This window comes from Nerophis lumbriciformis, linkage group LG24 (assembly GCF_033978685.3).
Source record: "Nerophis lumbriciformis linkage group LG24, RoL_Nlum_v2.1, whole genome shotgun sequence".
In the NCBI taxonomy this organism is placed as follows: domain Eukaryota; kingdom Metazoa; phylum Chordata; class Actinopteri; order Syngnathiformes; family Syngnathidae; genus Nerophis; species Nerophis lumbriciformis.
The window spans coordinates 13,879,060-13,896,133 of NC_084571.2; the positions used below are offsets into that span (position 1 = coordinate 13,879,060).

Consider the following 17,074-nt stretch of genomic DNA (forward strand, 5'->3'; position numbering starts at 1 on the left):
AATGCGCCTTATAATCCGGTGCGCCTTTTATATGAAAATAGACCTGAATAGACCCGCTCATCGGCAGTGCGCCTTATAATCCGGTGTTGTAAGGAAAATACGGTAGTACAAGATTAACCACTGAAACAGTTAGGACTAAAGACTATCAGTGAAGCATAAGAAACACGAAACATGCAAAATAGTGGCCTTTCAACGTCTTTATTTATTGTTGTTATTAAAAACTCGTCAAAATATTTCATGTTTAAGTACTTTTTGAGCACATTCACCAATATTACGATAACCGTGGTATGACATTTTTACATGGTTACATTCCCAGACCCTAAAGACGTGGTTTTGATGCATTGTCGTCCATTAGAGGCGTGACTTCCTGCATATGCTAACCCGCAGCATTGTTTGCTGTAAACGTTAGCCGAGGCCTTAGTGTCGGACTCCCAAGTGTGAACGCACCCACAGGACTCTGTGTGTGTTTGGTCCAACCTGTCTCTTTGTGTGTGTGCTCTCTCCACAGGGGCTTCGGCAAGCAGGGATTCCAGTGTCAAGGTAGGAGGACAAGTTCTCTCCTTGGTCCTTTTAGCACATGTCTGCCTTGAAACGCCTCAAACTAAAGATGCGTGTGTGGAAACGGTATGCTGGCGGAAGCCGGAGTCTAGAAGTGGAGGCGGGACTTGTCGATTGAGTCATTGTGTAGGTGTCATTTAATTATGCATGAACATATATATTGTTAGTTTCATCATCAGACAACTGCTGGTTCTCACTTTGCTTCCATCCTGGACGCACGTTCTGATTTATGAAAACATGAATACTAGTCACTGTTTATAAGATAGTAGTGCAGGGATGCCCACATTTTTTTAAGCAGTACCACGGTTTCCCTGAAACTGCCAAGATACCTGTGGCGGTGGGGGCGCGGTCACCATGACGCCATCGAGTAATTTGCATAATTTGCAATGATGATATGTTTTTCTTTAAAAAAAAAAAAAAAATGTATACATGCATTTAAAACCAATCTGTTATTGTTAATTAGTCCTAACATTTTTTTTTATCCTTTTGCCACATTTTCAATTGTTGTTGCTTTTTGTACAATTAGACTTAGATTTAGACTTCCTTTTATTGTCATTTAAATTTGAACTTTACAGTACAGATAAGAATGCAATTTTGTTGCATTAGCTCGTTGTAGTGCAGGAAAAAAGAGCAATAAGGTGCAGATATAAATAAATAGATTACTGTATATTGCACTTTTGCATATACATCCACGTTTATGGATGTAAGTTATATTGTCTTTATATTCCAGTGAGTTAATCCGCTTTTGGGGGGTGGGGAATTGAGTGGATTATTATGATGCGTTCAAGAGTCTTACGGCCTGAGGGAAGAAGCTGTTACAGAACCTGGAGGTTCTGCTACGGAGGCTGCGGAACCTCTTTCTAGAGTCCAGCAGTGAAAACAGTCCTTGGTGGGGGTGGGAGGAGTCAATGTACTTTGCACAATGTACTTTGTTGAGATTTTTTTCAAGTATTTTTTATTTAAAACAACTAACAACAGTCTAGCATCTTCTTCTGCTGTTATTATAGAACAGACCTGGGCAAATTAAGGCCCTGGGGCCGAATGCGGCCCGTTAAGCTTTTCAATCTGGCCTGCCGGACATTCCCAAATAATGTTTTTTGTTTTTTAAGATGGAAACTGTAGCTGCTATTATGATGTGCAGTGATGTTTTCAAATGACCGTAAGTCTTGAACTATACAAAGTTTGTCGACGGTTGGAATCTGTGCTTTTGCATGATATACTAGTTACTATGGTAATCTAATTAGTTACTATGATAATGTAAGTCACAGCAGGCACCAAACAGTGTGGGTGGGGAGCGTTTCCTCAGTGTTTTCAAAGCGGCCAGCCTGAAATGGGGTGTCAGGGACAAACGCGGAAGGAGATTTTTACAACAAAGTTCTGAAGCTTAGTGATATATCAGATATATCAGATTGTAGGTGGGGTTTTTTACCCTTCGCATTCATATTTCGCTGTGTTTGTTACATTTTTGTTGCATTTCGCTTGATTGTAAAATATGTTGATCGAGAGGGGGTGTGAGGTTCATATGTTGTCAATATTCAGTGTTTTATTGTTCATAGTTAATATTGTAAATCCCACATTCTTTATTTTCATTTACATTTTGGGTGTCTCATTCAGTAAAAATAAAATTCCATTCCATTTTTTAAGGCGGTCTGTCATAACTTTTTTAGTGTTCAATCAGACATTATTGTAAGTGTTTATACTAGAGTTCCTAAAAATAAGACCCAATCACACATAATGTACAGCATATTTTAACAGCTTACATGTATGTATGTGTGTGTGTGTGTGTGTGTGTGTGTGTGTGTGTGTGTGTGTGTATATACATGTGCAGTGTTTCCCACAGGACAGGCATCTATTTGCGGTGGTGTGGCCGGCCGGCCGGGCGGGGGGGGGGCGATGACCAAGAAGAACGCGGAGTTGGAATATAATTACAACACTTTATGTACATTTTTATATACAGATTTGAACAATTAGTTATTCACTGAAATATATCAATTGTGGTTCTTACAAAAAATATATCTTATAAAATATAAAAGCTAAAATGTCTCTTAAAGCTCTGTCTCTTTAATTAGTGCATACTAAATAATTTAACTTTAGCCTACTCATTGTTATTTTATTTTCAAATTTACTAGCCTGTGGAAAAAGTTAATGTTGATATTTACCTCAGAAGGCTGCAAATAGAAAAGAGGCATTCAATTTTTATTTAAATTGTATTTGATATGCCATTGATATTTTTTAATTATTATTATTATTATTATTTGAAACTCAATTTTGCATTCCGCCCGATTGTAGCTGAGATAGGCTCCAGCGCCCCCCGCGACCCCAAAGGGAATAAGCGGTAGAAAATGGATGGATGGATGGAGTTTGCATGTCACTATAAAGTTATATAAGCCTTGCTTGTTCAATATTTAATGCAAAACTTGTTTGGGTCCCTATTAAAAGGTTAATTTGTTCAACCTTGGCCCGCGGCTTTGTTCAATTTTAAATTTTGGCTCACTCTGTATTTGAGTTTGACACCCCTGGTATACACCGTTTTGATAATACCTCCTGTGGTCTGGACTGTAGGCCTACCTCCTCTCCAAGTCGAGCCCTTTTCAGCCGTTGGAAATATTTTTCTATACTCATCTGTGTGAAGGAGTGAACATCCAACATTCGAATTTATTACTAACAACAGAACCGCTCTATGTACAGTGCCGTCTAACCTTAAGCGGCAGCAGCTCAACACATGCAGGAGCCAGTGCTCATGGCTTATATCTTACTAAAATCCTTCCCGTTGACTATTTACAACACTACACAGTATTTATTATTATTATTATTATTATTATCTATAATTACATTTAAATGGCATTGCATACATGTAAAATTAAATGCTATTTCACATTATTTGACCAGTAGCAGTTACACTCATCTGAACAGGTCAGCCACCTGTTTAAAGCCTAATCACAGTTGACATCTTGAAATGAAGGGCCTTTAATGGCCAAAACATTAACCTGGACAGCTTTTTAAGAGCTGCTTGGCTCAGATTTTATTCTTTTCATTGCATTCACATGCTGCAATGGACAGTGGACAATTTAGCTCCAGTATTAATGCAATATCTGAAGCACCGTCTCCACGTGTGTATATTGACAACAGGGTTATAACCTGGACACGTTAGCTCGTCGAATGAAAACACCTGACTGTTACTACGTGCGTCTGCCCCGCCCCCCGAGCAAACAGCGGCGATGTTAATAAAGCAGCGTCAGGCTGCTCACGTCGGTGAAACGCCAAGACGTCTTACCCTCGTATTTTCATCCGGTCGGTCCGTTCCGTCCTCTTCTTCTTCTTCTTCTTCTTCTTCTTCTTCTGGCGCACCAGGTGAATGAATTGCTATTGGCGAGTTACAATGCATAGTAGGCTACCGCCACCTACTGCACCGGTGTTGTAACTACAAGCTCCATTCACAGACAGAGTCTCATTGCTTTTATGAGCGGTAGAGCGAGTCAAAAGCCGAAAAATCCATTTGTGGCGGACGTAATTCTATCGTGGCGGGCCGCCACAAATAAATGAATGTGTGGGAAACCCTGATGTGTGTGTGTATATATATATATATATATATATATATATATATATATATATATATATATATATATATATATATGTATGTATGTATGTGTGGGGAAAAAAAATCACAAGACTATTTCATCTCTACAGGCCTGTTTCATGAGGGGGGGTACCCTCAATCATCAGGAGATTTTAATGGGAGCATTCGCATACCATGGTTTATATAGGGCACAGAGTGGGTGGGTACAGGCTGGCCTAGGGGCGTGGTGATTGGCTCATGTGTTACCTAGGAGGTGTTTCCGTCTATGGCGGCATGCTGTTACAATTTCGCTGCGCTTGTTGAGGGATGACAGGTCTGGACGGTAAATAATAAACAGTTTCTCTTTCAAGCATAGGTTGCATCTTTTATTACCACTATTGTAAGGTGTGCTGGATGCAAGAATTTGCCATGTTATTGAATATTCAACATTATTGTCTTTGAGGTCCCAAATGTGTTTGCTGAGTTCTGTGGTATTTCGCAAGTTTTTGTTCCTGAAAGAAGCCTTGTGATTGTTCCATCTGGTTTTGAATTCTCCCTCGGTTAATCCTACATATGTGTCGGATGTGTTAATGTCCTTGCGTATTACCTTAGATTGGTAGACAACTGATGTTTGTAAGCACCCCCCGTTGAGAGGGCAATCAGGTTTCTTTCGACAGTTACAGTCTTTGTTGGTTTTGGAGTCGCTCTGTCTGGGGGCCGACGGCTCATTTGCAATTGTTTTGTTGTGGTTTGAGATGATTTGTCGTATATTGTTCATGCAGCTGTAGCTCAATTTAATGTTGTTCTTGTTGAATACTTTTCTTAGGGTGTTGTCTTTGGGAAAGTGTTTGTCAATCAGATTGAGGAATTTGTGTCCAATGTTAGTTGAGACGTTTTTGCTGTATGGGGGGTTGTACCAGATGATGTCGTTTCGTTTTCTGTTCTTTTTTGGCTGGTTTCCTGGCGTAGGTTCATAGGTGAGGGTGAAATTGTATCCGCTTTCATCAAGGGCTTTTTGGTACGGGGGGGTTGCTTGGTCAAATTCAGCTTTGCTAGATGACCGCATCGATAGCCTTTTATTGATTCCGGTAGGTATTCTTTTCATGGTGGTGGGTGGGTGGTTGCTGTCATGGTGCACGTATTGGAGTGTTGTGTTGGGTTTCGTGAATGGTTGGTAGCTGTTATTTCTCAGGTTGAAAGTGACGTCAAGGAAGTTGACGGTTTGCTTGTTGGCTTCAATCGTGATCCGTAGGCCGTTCTCTTTGAAAATTTGGCATATGCGCTTCTTGGTATTGTCACGTGGGGGTCGCATATTGGTGCGGGATCGTTCCTTCAGTGCAACACGGACACTCCGGACAAAAACGTGAGGGTAAGAAATGATTTAATGACATAAATCATAGGCAAACAGAAAAACAAGCAAAAGAAAAGCGTGCCGAACGCACGGGAAGCTAAGGCTAAAACTTAGCACAGGACTCAGGAACATGAACTCAAACCAACGTGATGTAGCTTACCACAAACAAGGAGCACAGGACGAGTGAACAGAAAGGCAGGCTTAAATAGTGTCAGTGATGAGAAACAGGTGCGCGTCGAGAACACAAGCGGCAGGTGAAAATAATAAGTAACCATGGTGACGAAACAAACTCACAGGTGCACAAGCAATAACTAAAGGAGTCCAAAACTAACCAAACATAACTAAACAAAACATGATCCGACCACGGATCATGACAGAGCCCCCCCCCTTAAGGACAGTTTCTAGATGTCCTAAAAAAAAACAAAGATCAATAGTCATGGGAGGGCGGGAGGGGGACATGGCGGTGGGTCGCCAGCCCAAGTGGCCCCGAATCCACCGAGACAAAGTCAAGTGGCGGCGGCGAGTGGAACGCCGCTGCAGCAGGCGAGGCGGGCGCCCAGGGATTGGCCACATTCGTGGCCGACTGGGAGGTGGGCGCACTTGGCGTGGCGGACGACCAGGTAGCGGCCATATCCGTGGCCGACGAGGAGACAGGCGCGTCGTCAACTTGGCAGGCGTGGCAGCTCGGCATGGCAAGTCAGGCGGCGAAGCTCGGCGTGGCGCGTCCGGCGGCGAAGCTCGGCGTGGGTCTTGGTCTTGGCATGGCGGGTCTTGGTCTTGGCATGGCGGGTCTTGGTCTTGGCATGGCGGGTCTTGGTCTTGGTCTTGGCGTGGCGGGTCTTGGTCTTGGCGTGGGTCTTGGTCTTGGCATGGCGGGTCTTGGTCTTGGTCTTGGCATGGCGTGTCTTGGTCTTGGCATGGCGGCACTTGGCGTCGTGAAGCTGCGACTGGCGGCACTTGGCGTCGTGAAGCTGCGACTGGCGGCACTTGGCGTCGTGGAGCTGCGACTGGCGGCACTTGGCGTCGTGGAGCTGCGACTGGCGGCACTTGGCGTCGTGGAGCTGCGACTGGCGGCACTTGGCGTCGTGGAGCTGCGACTTGCGGCACTTGGCGTCGTGGAGCTGCGACTGGCGGCACTTGGCGTCGTGGAGCTGCGACTGGCGGCACTAGGCGTCGTGGAGCTGCGACTGGCGGCACTTGGCGTGGAGGGTCTTGGTCTTGGACTTGGCGTGGAGGGTCTTGGTCTTGGACTTGGCGTGGAGGGTCTTGGACTTGGACTTGGCGTGGAGGGTCTTGGTCTTGGCGTGGGTCTTGGTCTTGGTGTGGGTCTTGGTCTTGGCGTGGAGGGTCTTGGTCTTGGACTTGTGGAGCTGGTACCGGAGCTTGGCGTCGTGGAGCTGGTACCGGAGCTTGGCGTCGTGGAGCTGGTACCGGAGCTTGGCGTCGTGGAGCTGGTACCGGAGCTTGGCGTCGTGGAGCTGGTACCGGAGCTTGGCGTCGTGGAGCTGGTACCGGAACTTGGCGTCGTGGAGCTGGTACCTGAGCTTGGCGTCGTGGAGCTGGTACCGGCCTTGGTGCGGCGACAGGTGCTAGCCTTGGTGCAGGTGGAGGTGGCCTAGCTGGGGGTTGCGGCTTGGCAGGTCGGAAGACTGGTGAGGGCGGTCGTGCTGGAGGCTGTGGCTTGACAGGTCGGTAGACTGGTGGTGGCGGCCGTGAGGGAGGCTGTGGCTTGACAGGTCGGAAGACTGGTGGTGGCGGCCGTGCTGGAGGCTGTGGCTTGGCATGGTGATGCCGAGCCACCCCACCAACACAGCTCCCGACCCCAGCCCCCCCCTCAAGGGGCGGATACCAGACGCGCTCCCTGCGGTCTGGAACTCTCTGTAGGGGTGGGCGGAGGAGGGCAGAAACTTCCCCATTAAATTGTCCAAATTGTTTTGTTTTTTTATCCCCCACCTGGGGTTGTGTGGGCGGAAAGAGGGAAAAAGTCCTTGACGTGGGCGGGGCTAGAGTCCTTAGGGGCGGAGTCAGAGTCACTGGGGGCGGAGGTGATTGAAGTTGACAGAATCTATTTTCAGAAAAAGTGTCCTGATGGTACTTTATTTTTGGAAAAAAGTCATTAGGAGGTGGCTGATAAAGGGAGACAGATGGAAGAAAAAAAAAATCCAGATCAGAATCTTCCCTTGACGCCGGTGGAATGATGTCATCGCCGCGCGCCGTTTCAGTGACGTCATCGGAAGTGGGCGGAGTGACGTCATTCAAAATGGATGGCGTTATGTTGTTGTCAGAGTTCATGGTAATTTGGCTTGCAGCCCAATCTAAAAATTGTTTAGCAAAATGAGTAACTGGATTACCAAACAACTGAGGGGAGGAAGACTGAGCCGTTTGTGGTGACTTGCTGTTCGGAGGAGGAGTTTTCGGGAGTGACGCGTCTTCGCAGCAAGGTGAAGCTCTTTTTGACTGCTTCCGTCTTCGCTGACGCGTCCGATACTGTGGAGTGGCAATGTCCTCGGGCCATTCGGAGTTGAGTGGGATCAACTTCGCATTCGGACCCCACATCAAGTCCTGGCGCTCCAAGGGGGAATAGCGGAGCGTCTCCGCCTCCATTGCCTCCAAGTCCAGCTCCTCAAAGTCCGGGGCGAAGGAACTGTATGCTGTGCTCCTTCTGTCACGTGGGGGTCGCATATTGGTGCGGGATCGTTCCTTCAGTGCAACACGGACACTCCGGACAAAAACGTGAGGGTAAGAAATGATTTAATGACATAAATCATAGGCAAACAGAAAAACAAGCAAAAGAAAAGCGTGCCGAACGCACGGGAAGCTAAGGCTAAAACTTAGCACAGGACTCAGGAACATGAAATCAAACCAACGTGATGTAGCTTACCGCAAACAAGGAGCACAGGACGAGTGAACAGAAAGGCAGGCTTAAATAGTGTCAGTGATGAGAAACAGGTGCGCGTCGAGAACACAAGCGGCAGGTGAAAATAATAAGTAACCATGGTGACGAAACAAACTCACCGGTGCACAAGCAATAACTAAAGGAGTCCAAAACTAACCAAACATAACTAAACAAAACATGATCCGACCACGGATCATGACAGGTATTCTCGCTGCTCCTTGGCGAGGCGCGACACACTGCCAGTCCGTCATCACGGTAAATATCAAAGTTCAGATTGAGGCTAGCGAGCTGGGAGAGGAGGAAACTCCCAACGAGTTCACACGTTTCTGCTCCGTCAAAACTTCCCATAGTGACGTCAAATGTTGCATTGTTCTTTTTTTGCCATGGTGTACTGTTGTGGATGAGAATGGAGTTTTTTGCGTGGATGATGATGTTTCTTTCGTTGCCTTTGATTGAGTCGTAGTCTGAGGCGAAGTCTAGTGCTTGAGTCAGTAGGTCTTGCGTGATGGAAGGGTAAAATTCCTCGATATCAAAGGAGATAAAGTTGTGCTGTTGTTTGTCTTGGATGTTGTTGAACCATTTGATTACTGCTGCTGTATTTCTCCATTGGTTGAGTGGTGTTTTGTCCTTGATTTTTGTGTTGACTCTGTCCAGGATTATTTTGCTGATTTTTCCTATTTCAGATTTAGTTGGGTTTATTAGTCGGCATGTTGGGTTATTTGCGAAGTTGGGTTTGTGGTCCTTCAATGTGATGAAGGCTTCCTTGTTGGCTGTGGCGTCCACCCTGTCCTCAATGTCCAGTTCAGCCGCGATCCTTTTATTTTCCAGGTGGATGTTCTGTAAGGTGTTGGGTTGCGCTTTTTTGTATGATTTGGTGATGCTTCTGTCCAGTAAGGTGTGGTGTTCTGGTATGTCCATTCTGTAGAAGTTTGTGGTTTTATCGGCAGCTATGATGAGGTTGTTTACTTTCTTGATGCGCTCCTTGTCATTTTTCAGCTTGGTGAGGAGTGGGTTGCGGATTGGCTTGAATTTGACTGATTGTATCATTTTGAGCATGTCGTTCTCAAAATCCTTTAGTTCCTCAACTGTGGGTGGGTTCTTGGTAGATTTGAATCCGTAAGTTTTCTTTTGCGTTCCTTTTGTTTCAGGGTGGAGGAAAAAATGTGCTTTCTTTCACTTTATATATATATATATATATATATATATATATATGGATATATTTAAATGAATATGTATGCATATATATATATAGGTACACTATATATTTATATATATATATATATATATATATAGGTACACTATATATTTATATATATATATATATATATATATATATATACATATATATACATACACAGTTGTGTTCAAAATAATAGCAGTTTTATATCACTAGCAAGATAAATCACTGTTTTTGTTAGAATTTCAACTTCTACACTGCAAGTAAGTTTCTAGAATGTTTAGAAAATCAACAGACCCAACAGGCATGACGTGCATGCTGCTGATTCTGTGAAACGGAATCATTTACTGAAAGGGGCGTGTTAAAAAAAATAGCAGTGCGTAATTCAATTAGTGAGGTCATTGATTATGTGGGAAAAAAAGGTGTTAAACAAGTGGCCCTTATTTAAGGATCAAGGCAACTGACGCTGCATATGCTGGCTGTGCATTTGTCCTTGGAAAAACAGACTAAAATGGGTCGTTGAAGACACTGTTCAGAAGAAGAGCGTTCTTTGATTAAGAATTTAATAAAAGAGGGGAAAACCTATAAAGAAGTGCAGAAAATGATAGACTGTTCAGCTAAAATTTTATCAAACACTTTAAAATGGCAGCCAAAACCAAAAAGGCGAGGAAAAGAAGAAAAACGACTATTGGAATGGATGGGAAAAATGGCAAAGGCTCAGCCAATGATCAGCTCCAGGAGGATCAAAGAAGATCTAAGATGGCCTGTGAGTACTGTAACAATCAGACCACGTCTACGTGAAGCCAAGGTACCAGCAAGAAGCCCCCGCAAAGTCCCATTGTTAAAAAAAAGACGTGTGCTGAAGCGGTTACAATTTGCCAAAGAACACATTGACTCGCCTGAAAAGAAATGGCGTAATATTTGGGGACTGATGAGAGTAAGATTATTCTTTTTGGGTTTAAGGGCCACAGACAGTTTGTCAGACGTCCTGTAAACACTGAATTCAAGCCATAGTACACAGTGAAGACGGTGAAGCATGGTGGTGCAAGCATCATGATATGGGGATGTTTCTCGTACTATAGTGTTGGTCCTAGTCATCGTGTACCAGGGATCATGGATCAGTTTGAGTACATCAGAATACTGGAAGAAGTTATGTTGCCATATGCTGAAGAGGAAATGCACTTGAAATGAGTGTTTCAACAAGACAATGACCCCAAACACAAGCGAGCAAAATCAGGTTCCAGACAAACAGAATTCAAGTAATGGAGAGGCCAGCACAATCCCCGAACCTTAATCCCATTGAAAACGCATACAAAATGCTGTTCATGAGGCAAAACCAAAAAATGCAGAGGAATTGTACAATTGTATACTGTATAACGGACAAACCACAGAAACCTCGACTATATATATATAGATATATAGATATAGATAGATATATAGATATACTGGCCTCCAGACATATTTTTTTCCCTAAATTTGGCCCCCCGAGTCAAAATAATTGCCCAGGTCTGTTATAGAATGTACTCGTGTTTAGAGACTCTACTTTTGCAACAACACATCATCAGTAGGGTAAAACTAACCTGTCTCACGAGTCACGACGATCTAAACCCAGCTCAAGCACGACATCACACTTGCTTGTTGCTGCTGCTCCAGTTGGACTTTCTCTTCTTAAAAGCCGCCACTGTCCTCTCAATATTTGCACATTTTGTAAATATCTGTCCGCAGGTTTATCTGCATTATATATACAAATCACATCCACATCACAGACATGCTGACAACGGTCCAGAAAATTGGCGTGCGTCTTGTTTACATCCGGTTTCGTTGGCACAGTTTTCGGTGCATCACTTGTCAATAGTGCGAAAATATTGGGCTCTCTATACATCAATTCATACTGTAACGACCAGCTAATGTTAATGTTTCATGTTCGTGTGGTTTGGATTTGATGTCATTTTTCCCATGTTTGCAAACACACCGTCCGTGCCTGAAAGGTGATTGACGGAGAAGGAGAAAGTGTTGTTGTGTGTCTGGGGAAGCGTGGACTCACGAGGCGAAAGCGTTAGCATGGGACGTAAAACCTATTTGAATTGTGCCGTCAGTTATAAAAAGATTGGTAATAATAGTTAAAAATAGTGTTCCAACAATTTATGTTGGGGGCTGCAATATATTATATTACTTTTATATGTTTTCATGTTTAAAAAATATATATTTTGAAGGTGTGGCAGTAATAGAAATGCCGTGGCGTTCGGCCACATTTAATTACATAATTACATTAAGGGGAAACCGTGAGTACAATACTGAGATTTTTTTTTAAAGAACTAGAAAATGCAATTTCAATAAACATTTTCAGGATGCTTTATTATTGTCCATTCTTTAACATGTACAAGCAATAAAAACTGAAATTAAATGTTCGGCACAGTCCCACTAAGAGCAGACATACGTTACAGGGAGACAAGACGGGACCGCCGACGGATCAGCCACTTACGGCGCTCCTTGAAAAAGGTGATATTGGGAAAGTGGGGAAGAGTAAAAAATGTCTGTCAAAGGCTGTACCCTCGGGAGGGGGTCCAGACTGAGTCCAAGGGAAAAAACCTAATTTGCTATAGCACACACAAACATGTTACATATAATCACAACAACTCGCAACAGGGGGGGCGGCCTGCTGCTATAAAGCGTTACTCAGCCGTCCATCACCCCGAAGGGGAATTAAGCGGTGGTGAATGCGTGGGGTGGGAGTGGGGAGAGTGTTTGTGTATATGCCCATTGTCTTTGGGTGTAGTGGAGTTGTGTTCATAAGCCCAGGGTCGTTCTATATGCAATGCAAGCAAAGTTCGACTTCCAGGTGTCGTTGAGGAGGGAGGGAGGTCAACAAGCGACATCAGTGTGTAAAGGATATCACCACATGGGCTCAGGAACACTTCAGAAACCCACTGTCAGTAACTACAGTTGGTCGCTACATCTGTAAGTGCAAGTTAAAACTCTCCTATGCAAGGCGAAAACCGTTTATCAACAACACCCAGAAACGCCGTCGGCTTCGCTGGGCCTGAGCTCATCTAAGATGGACTGATACAAAGTGGAAAAGCGTTCTGTGGTCTGACGAGTCCACATTTCAAGTTGTTTTTGGAAACTGTGGATGTCGTGTCCTCTGGACCAAAGAGGAAAAGAACCATCCGGATTGTTATAGGCGCGAAGATGAAAAGCCAGCATCTGTGATGGTATGGGGGTGTATTAGTGCCCAAGACATGGGTAACTTACACATCTGTGAAGGGGCCATTAATGCTGAAAGGTACATACAGATTTTGGAGCAACATATGTTGCCATCCAAGCAACGTTACCATGGACGCCCCTGCTTATTTCAGCAAGACAATGCCAAGCCACGTGTTACATCAACGTGGCTTCATAGTAAAAGAGTGCGGGTACTAGACTGGCCTGCCTGTAGTCCAGACCTGTCTCCCATTGAAAATGTGTGGCGCATTATGAAGCCTAAAATACCACAACGGAGACCCCCGGACTGTTGAACAACTTAAGCTGTACATCAAGCAAGAATGGGAAAGAATTCCACCTGAGAAGCTTAAAATATGTGTTTCCTCAGTTCCCAAACGTTTACTGAGTGTTGTTAAAAGGAAAGGCCATGTAACACAGTGGTGAACATGCCCTTTCCCAACTAATTTGGCACGTGTTGCAGCCATGAAATTCTAAGTCAAAAATAAATTTAGGAGTTTGAACATCAAATATCTTGTCTTTGTAGTGCATTCAATTGAATATGGGTTGAAAAGGATTTGCAAATCATTGTATTCCGTTTATATTTACATCTAACACAATTTCCCAACTCATATGGAAACGGGGTTTGTACATACATACATACATACATACATACATACATACATAGGTACCTACGCTCCCACATACATACACAAATACAGTACATACCTACACACTCAAAGTTCGTACATCCACATGCACATTCACTGTACAAACATACATATACACATACATGTACACATACATTCACTGTACAAACATACATATACACATACATGTACATATACATTCACTGTACAAACATACATATACACATTTGTCCATATACAAGTAGAGCTGGGCGATATGGCCTTTTATTAATATATGGATATTTTTAGGCCATCTCACGATACACGATATATATCTCGATATTTTGTCTTAGCCTTGAATGAACACTTGATACATATAATCACACCAGTATGATGATTCTATGTGTCTATATTAAAACATTCTTGTTCATACTGCATTAATATAAGCTAATTTTAAACTTTCATGCAGAAAGGAAAATCACAACTAAGTCAATTTACCAAAACTGTATTTATTAAACAGTTATTAAGCAGTGGCACAAACATTCATGTCATTTCCAAAACAGAAAGTGCAAGATTGTCAGAGACATTTTAAAACAAGCTATTTGTGCATGATGTCACTAAGATCACATTTCAAAACAACACTAAATTAAAGTGCACTTTTTGTACAGAACACCACTACAATAGTTTATAACTAATAAAGTGCACTTTTGTGCACACAAGATATTTCAAAATGTGTCAAATAAAAATGAGTTGCATAATAGGAAATCAAATAGTGTATGTCCTTCGCTATGTGGTAGGTTCCTGCGGACATTATCTCCTTCTGTTGTTAACTTTTTTTTTTTTCTATGGGTTATACTTGTATAGCGCTTTCCTACCTTCAAGGTACTCAAAGCGTTTTGACAGTATTTCCACATTCACCCATTCACACACACATTCACACACTGATGGCGGGAGCTGCCATGCAAGGCGCTAACCAGCAGCCATCAGGAGCAAGGGGTGAAGTGTCTTGCCCAAGGACACAACGGACGAGACTAGGATGGTAGAAGGTGGGGATTGAATCCCAGTAACCAGCAACCCTCCGATTGCTGGCACGGCCACTCTACCAACTTCGCCACGCCGTCCCACAACACACGTCCACAAAACATCCCACATGTGGTGTTGATCTGGAAATGGTTACTTGGGCATTTTGTCGGTGTGGCACTGAACATAGATGTTGACATGTGGAGTTTCAAGCACTCTTTATTCTCTAGCGGGGGACTTTTCAAATGATGCAACAAATTAGTAGTGATTCTACTTTTTGTAGCAACGCTTACATATTACGGTTGTCTGTTCAACATCTTTCCGCTTGAAGCCAAACCACCGCCAGACGATGGACCCCGTGCTGTTTTTCTTGGGAATGAATTATTCCTTCATTTGTTACCAGATTCGCACCTTCTCTCTCTCGTATTACCACTCGCACCACTCCGCTAGCATCACAGCTAACGTTACCCATTCCTCTACCTCTCTGCACTGCGAGGGCGTATGACGTTGCACGCGCAACAGTATGTGACGTACGTAAGAAAGTGCGCTTGTTTTATGTCTCTGTGAGAAGGAGAGACAAGAAAGAGTGAGAAACACCTGTTGTGTAATGCCCGCAGCTAAATGCAACTGCGTGAGAATGTATACTTGAATATCACGATATAGTCATTTACTATATCGAACAGAGACAAACCCGCGATGTATCGAGTATTTTCCATATATTGCCCAGCACTATATACAAGTACATAAACATACATACACTTTTCATCAAACATATATTAACGTTGTTACGCTAGGGTAAACTGGGTAACAGATGGCACACTGACAAAGCTTAACCTATAGCTAACTATAACAATCTACAAGGTTAAAATAGCTGGCTTGTCTTTCTTCCCCTCCATTTATCTTCTTTCTTTTGTATTTCAAGTTATCATTTCATACAGTATATGTATTGTTGCATTTGAACAATTGTATTGTTGATAATAGAGGTTAATTATTGTTATTATTCATTATCAATAGTAATATTTCTATTGGTATTTGTATTGCTCCATTTGTAGTGTAATAATGTTCATTGTCATTTCTGTATTATTATTAATTTCACTAACTGCTTCTTTGCTATCACTTTTACCATCATATTTGTACATATCCTATGATGTTGTTCTATTGTTGTTGTTGTTGTTATTGTTGTGTTTGCTGTTGTTGTTTTTGTCTGTCTGTATTATCCCCCTCTTGTCCCCACAATTTTCCCCTCTGTCTTCCTTTTTTCCCTCTTTCTATCCCCTCCTGCTCCGGCCCGGCTGCACCAAATGATAATATAAATACATTTAATAAAGTCAAAATAGAAATAAGGCAACAAGAGAAGTATCCCACACTTCTCTTTTGTAAAGTAAATGTGTACATCATCTACATCAACAGTATGATTTGCTTGACAAGCTGGACAGGACAAAAAAAAATAAAATAAATAAATAACGTCCAGTTTGTGAAGAGGCGGGGAAAAGAGCTTTGTTACGATAAAGAAAGCAAATGCAAGACTTGACCTTTTGTTAGCAACACATTTCATGTGCTGACAACCCAGATGCATGTTGAAGGCACACAAACTGTGTTTGATGTCTAAATAAATCATAGTGTCATCAGCATTTAGATCTGTATCAGACTTTTAACGCCAAGCTTTTTCAGTCTGGACAAGTCAGACACCTTTTGTCTCAGCATTATTGAACAGATGAATATGCACACAATCCTTTTTAAAACTGGATGTATTCAAGGATCTTCAAGTCTCCTAGCAACAGTGCAACACCAGCGTCTATAGGCTGCAAGATGGAAGAGGTGCAGTGTGACAGCTGATAATTACACCCGCTGAATACGCTGCTGCGTCAGTCCTGTCCTTTAGGAAAGCATCCGCTGCACCGCAGGGGCCCTCAGCGGGCTGGAGGGTAAGGCGCTGGCTTTGTAGGCGGGTACGTAACGGGGGAATTAATTTACCGGCAGTGGATGAAGGACACGCTGATCAAGATACAAGATGGCCTAAGCACACTTAATCAATCAACCGGTCAATCAAGGGTTGAACTAGAGCAATTTGGTCTTATCATGAAAAAAAATCACTTTTCTTGCCTGCGTTTGTGTATTTAGGATCTCCAAAAATGTTATTTTGAACCACCAAAAATATGTTTACGGCAGGGCTCGAATTTAACCACGGCAACCGCGGAAAGTGCCGCGACCGCCCTCGTCATTTGCCGTAATGCCCCAAAATTTGACCTACATCGGTGTCAAGAACATGCCGTGACAGCCCTTGTTTTTTTACTTGTTAATGGACGAGGGATGTAACAGTAAACAGTATAATGATAAAATTCCAGACGGTTAGTAATACCGTCTAATTTTTTAATTACCGAAAACCCATCATTAATAATGCATTTTAGGCAACACAAAGTCAGGCGCATGCGCACTAGCGTCATTTGGCTTGATAATCATGGCGGACAAGCTACACGGACTTTGCTGCGAAGATTTCCCCTCGGAGTAAACGGGGCCAAGCGCTTGGTTTAACGTCATTTTCCCTCACTTCCCGGTGTGCTTTTAAGAGCGCACTGCTGTGTTTAGATGGAGACAGGTGTGTACAATATTGGACACAGACGAACTTGTCCCACATTAAAAGTATACAGTGAAGGAGAAAAACTATTTCATGTTGCTTTCATTTTCTCAC

General features: G+C 43.1%; 1 protein-coding gene across 2 annotated transcripts in view; it reads left to right on the plus strand.

Annotated features, from left to right (window-relative positions):
- The window catches only part of prkcbb (protein kinase C, beta b), a 282,211-nt gene that overhangs the window by 11,142 nt on the left and 253,995 nt on the right, over positions 1–17,074 (plus strand). For both annotated transcript variants that reach the window (XM_061981613.1, XM_061981612.1), the window contains exon 2: positions 509–540. In XM_061981613.1, coding sequence (XP_061837597.1) covers positions 509–540 — 32 coding nt within the window. The remainder of the gene's footprint in view (positions 1–508; positions 541–17,074) is intronic.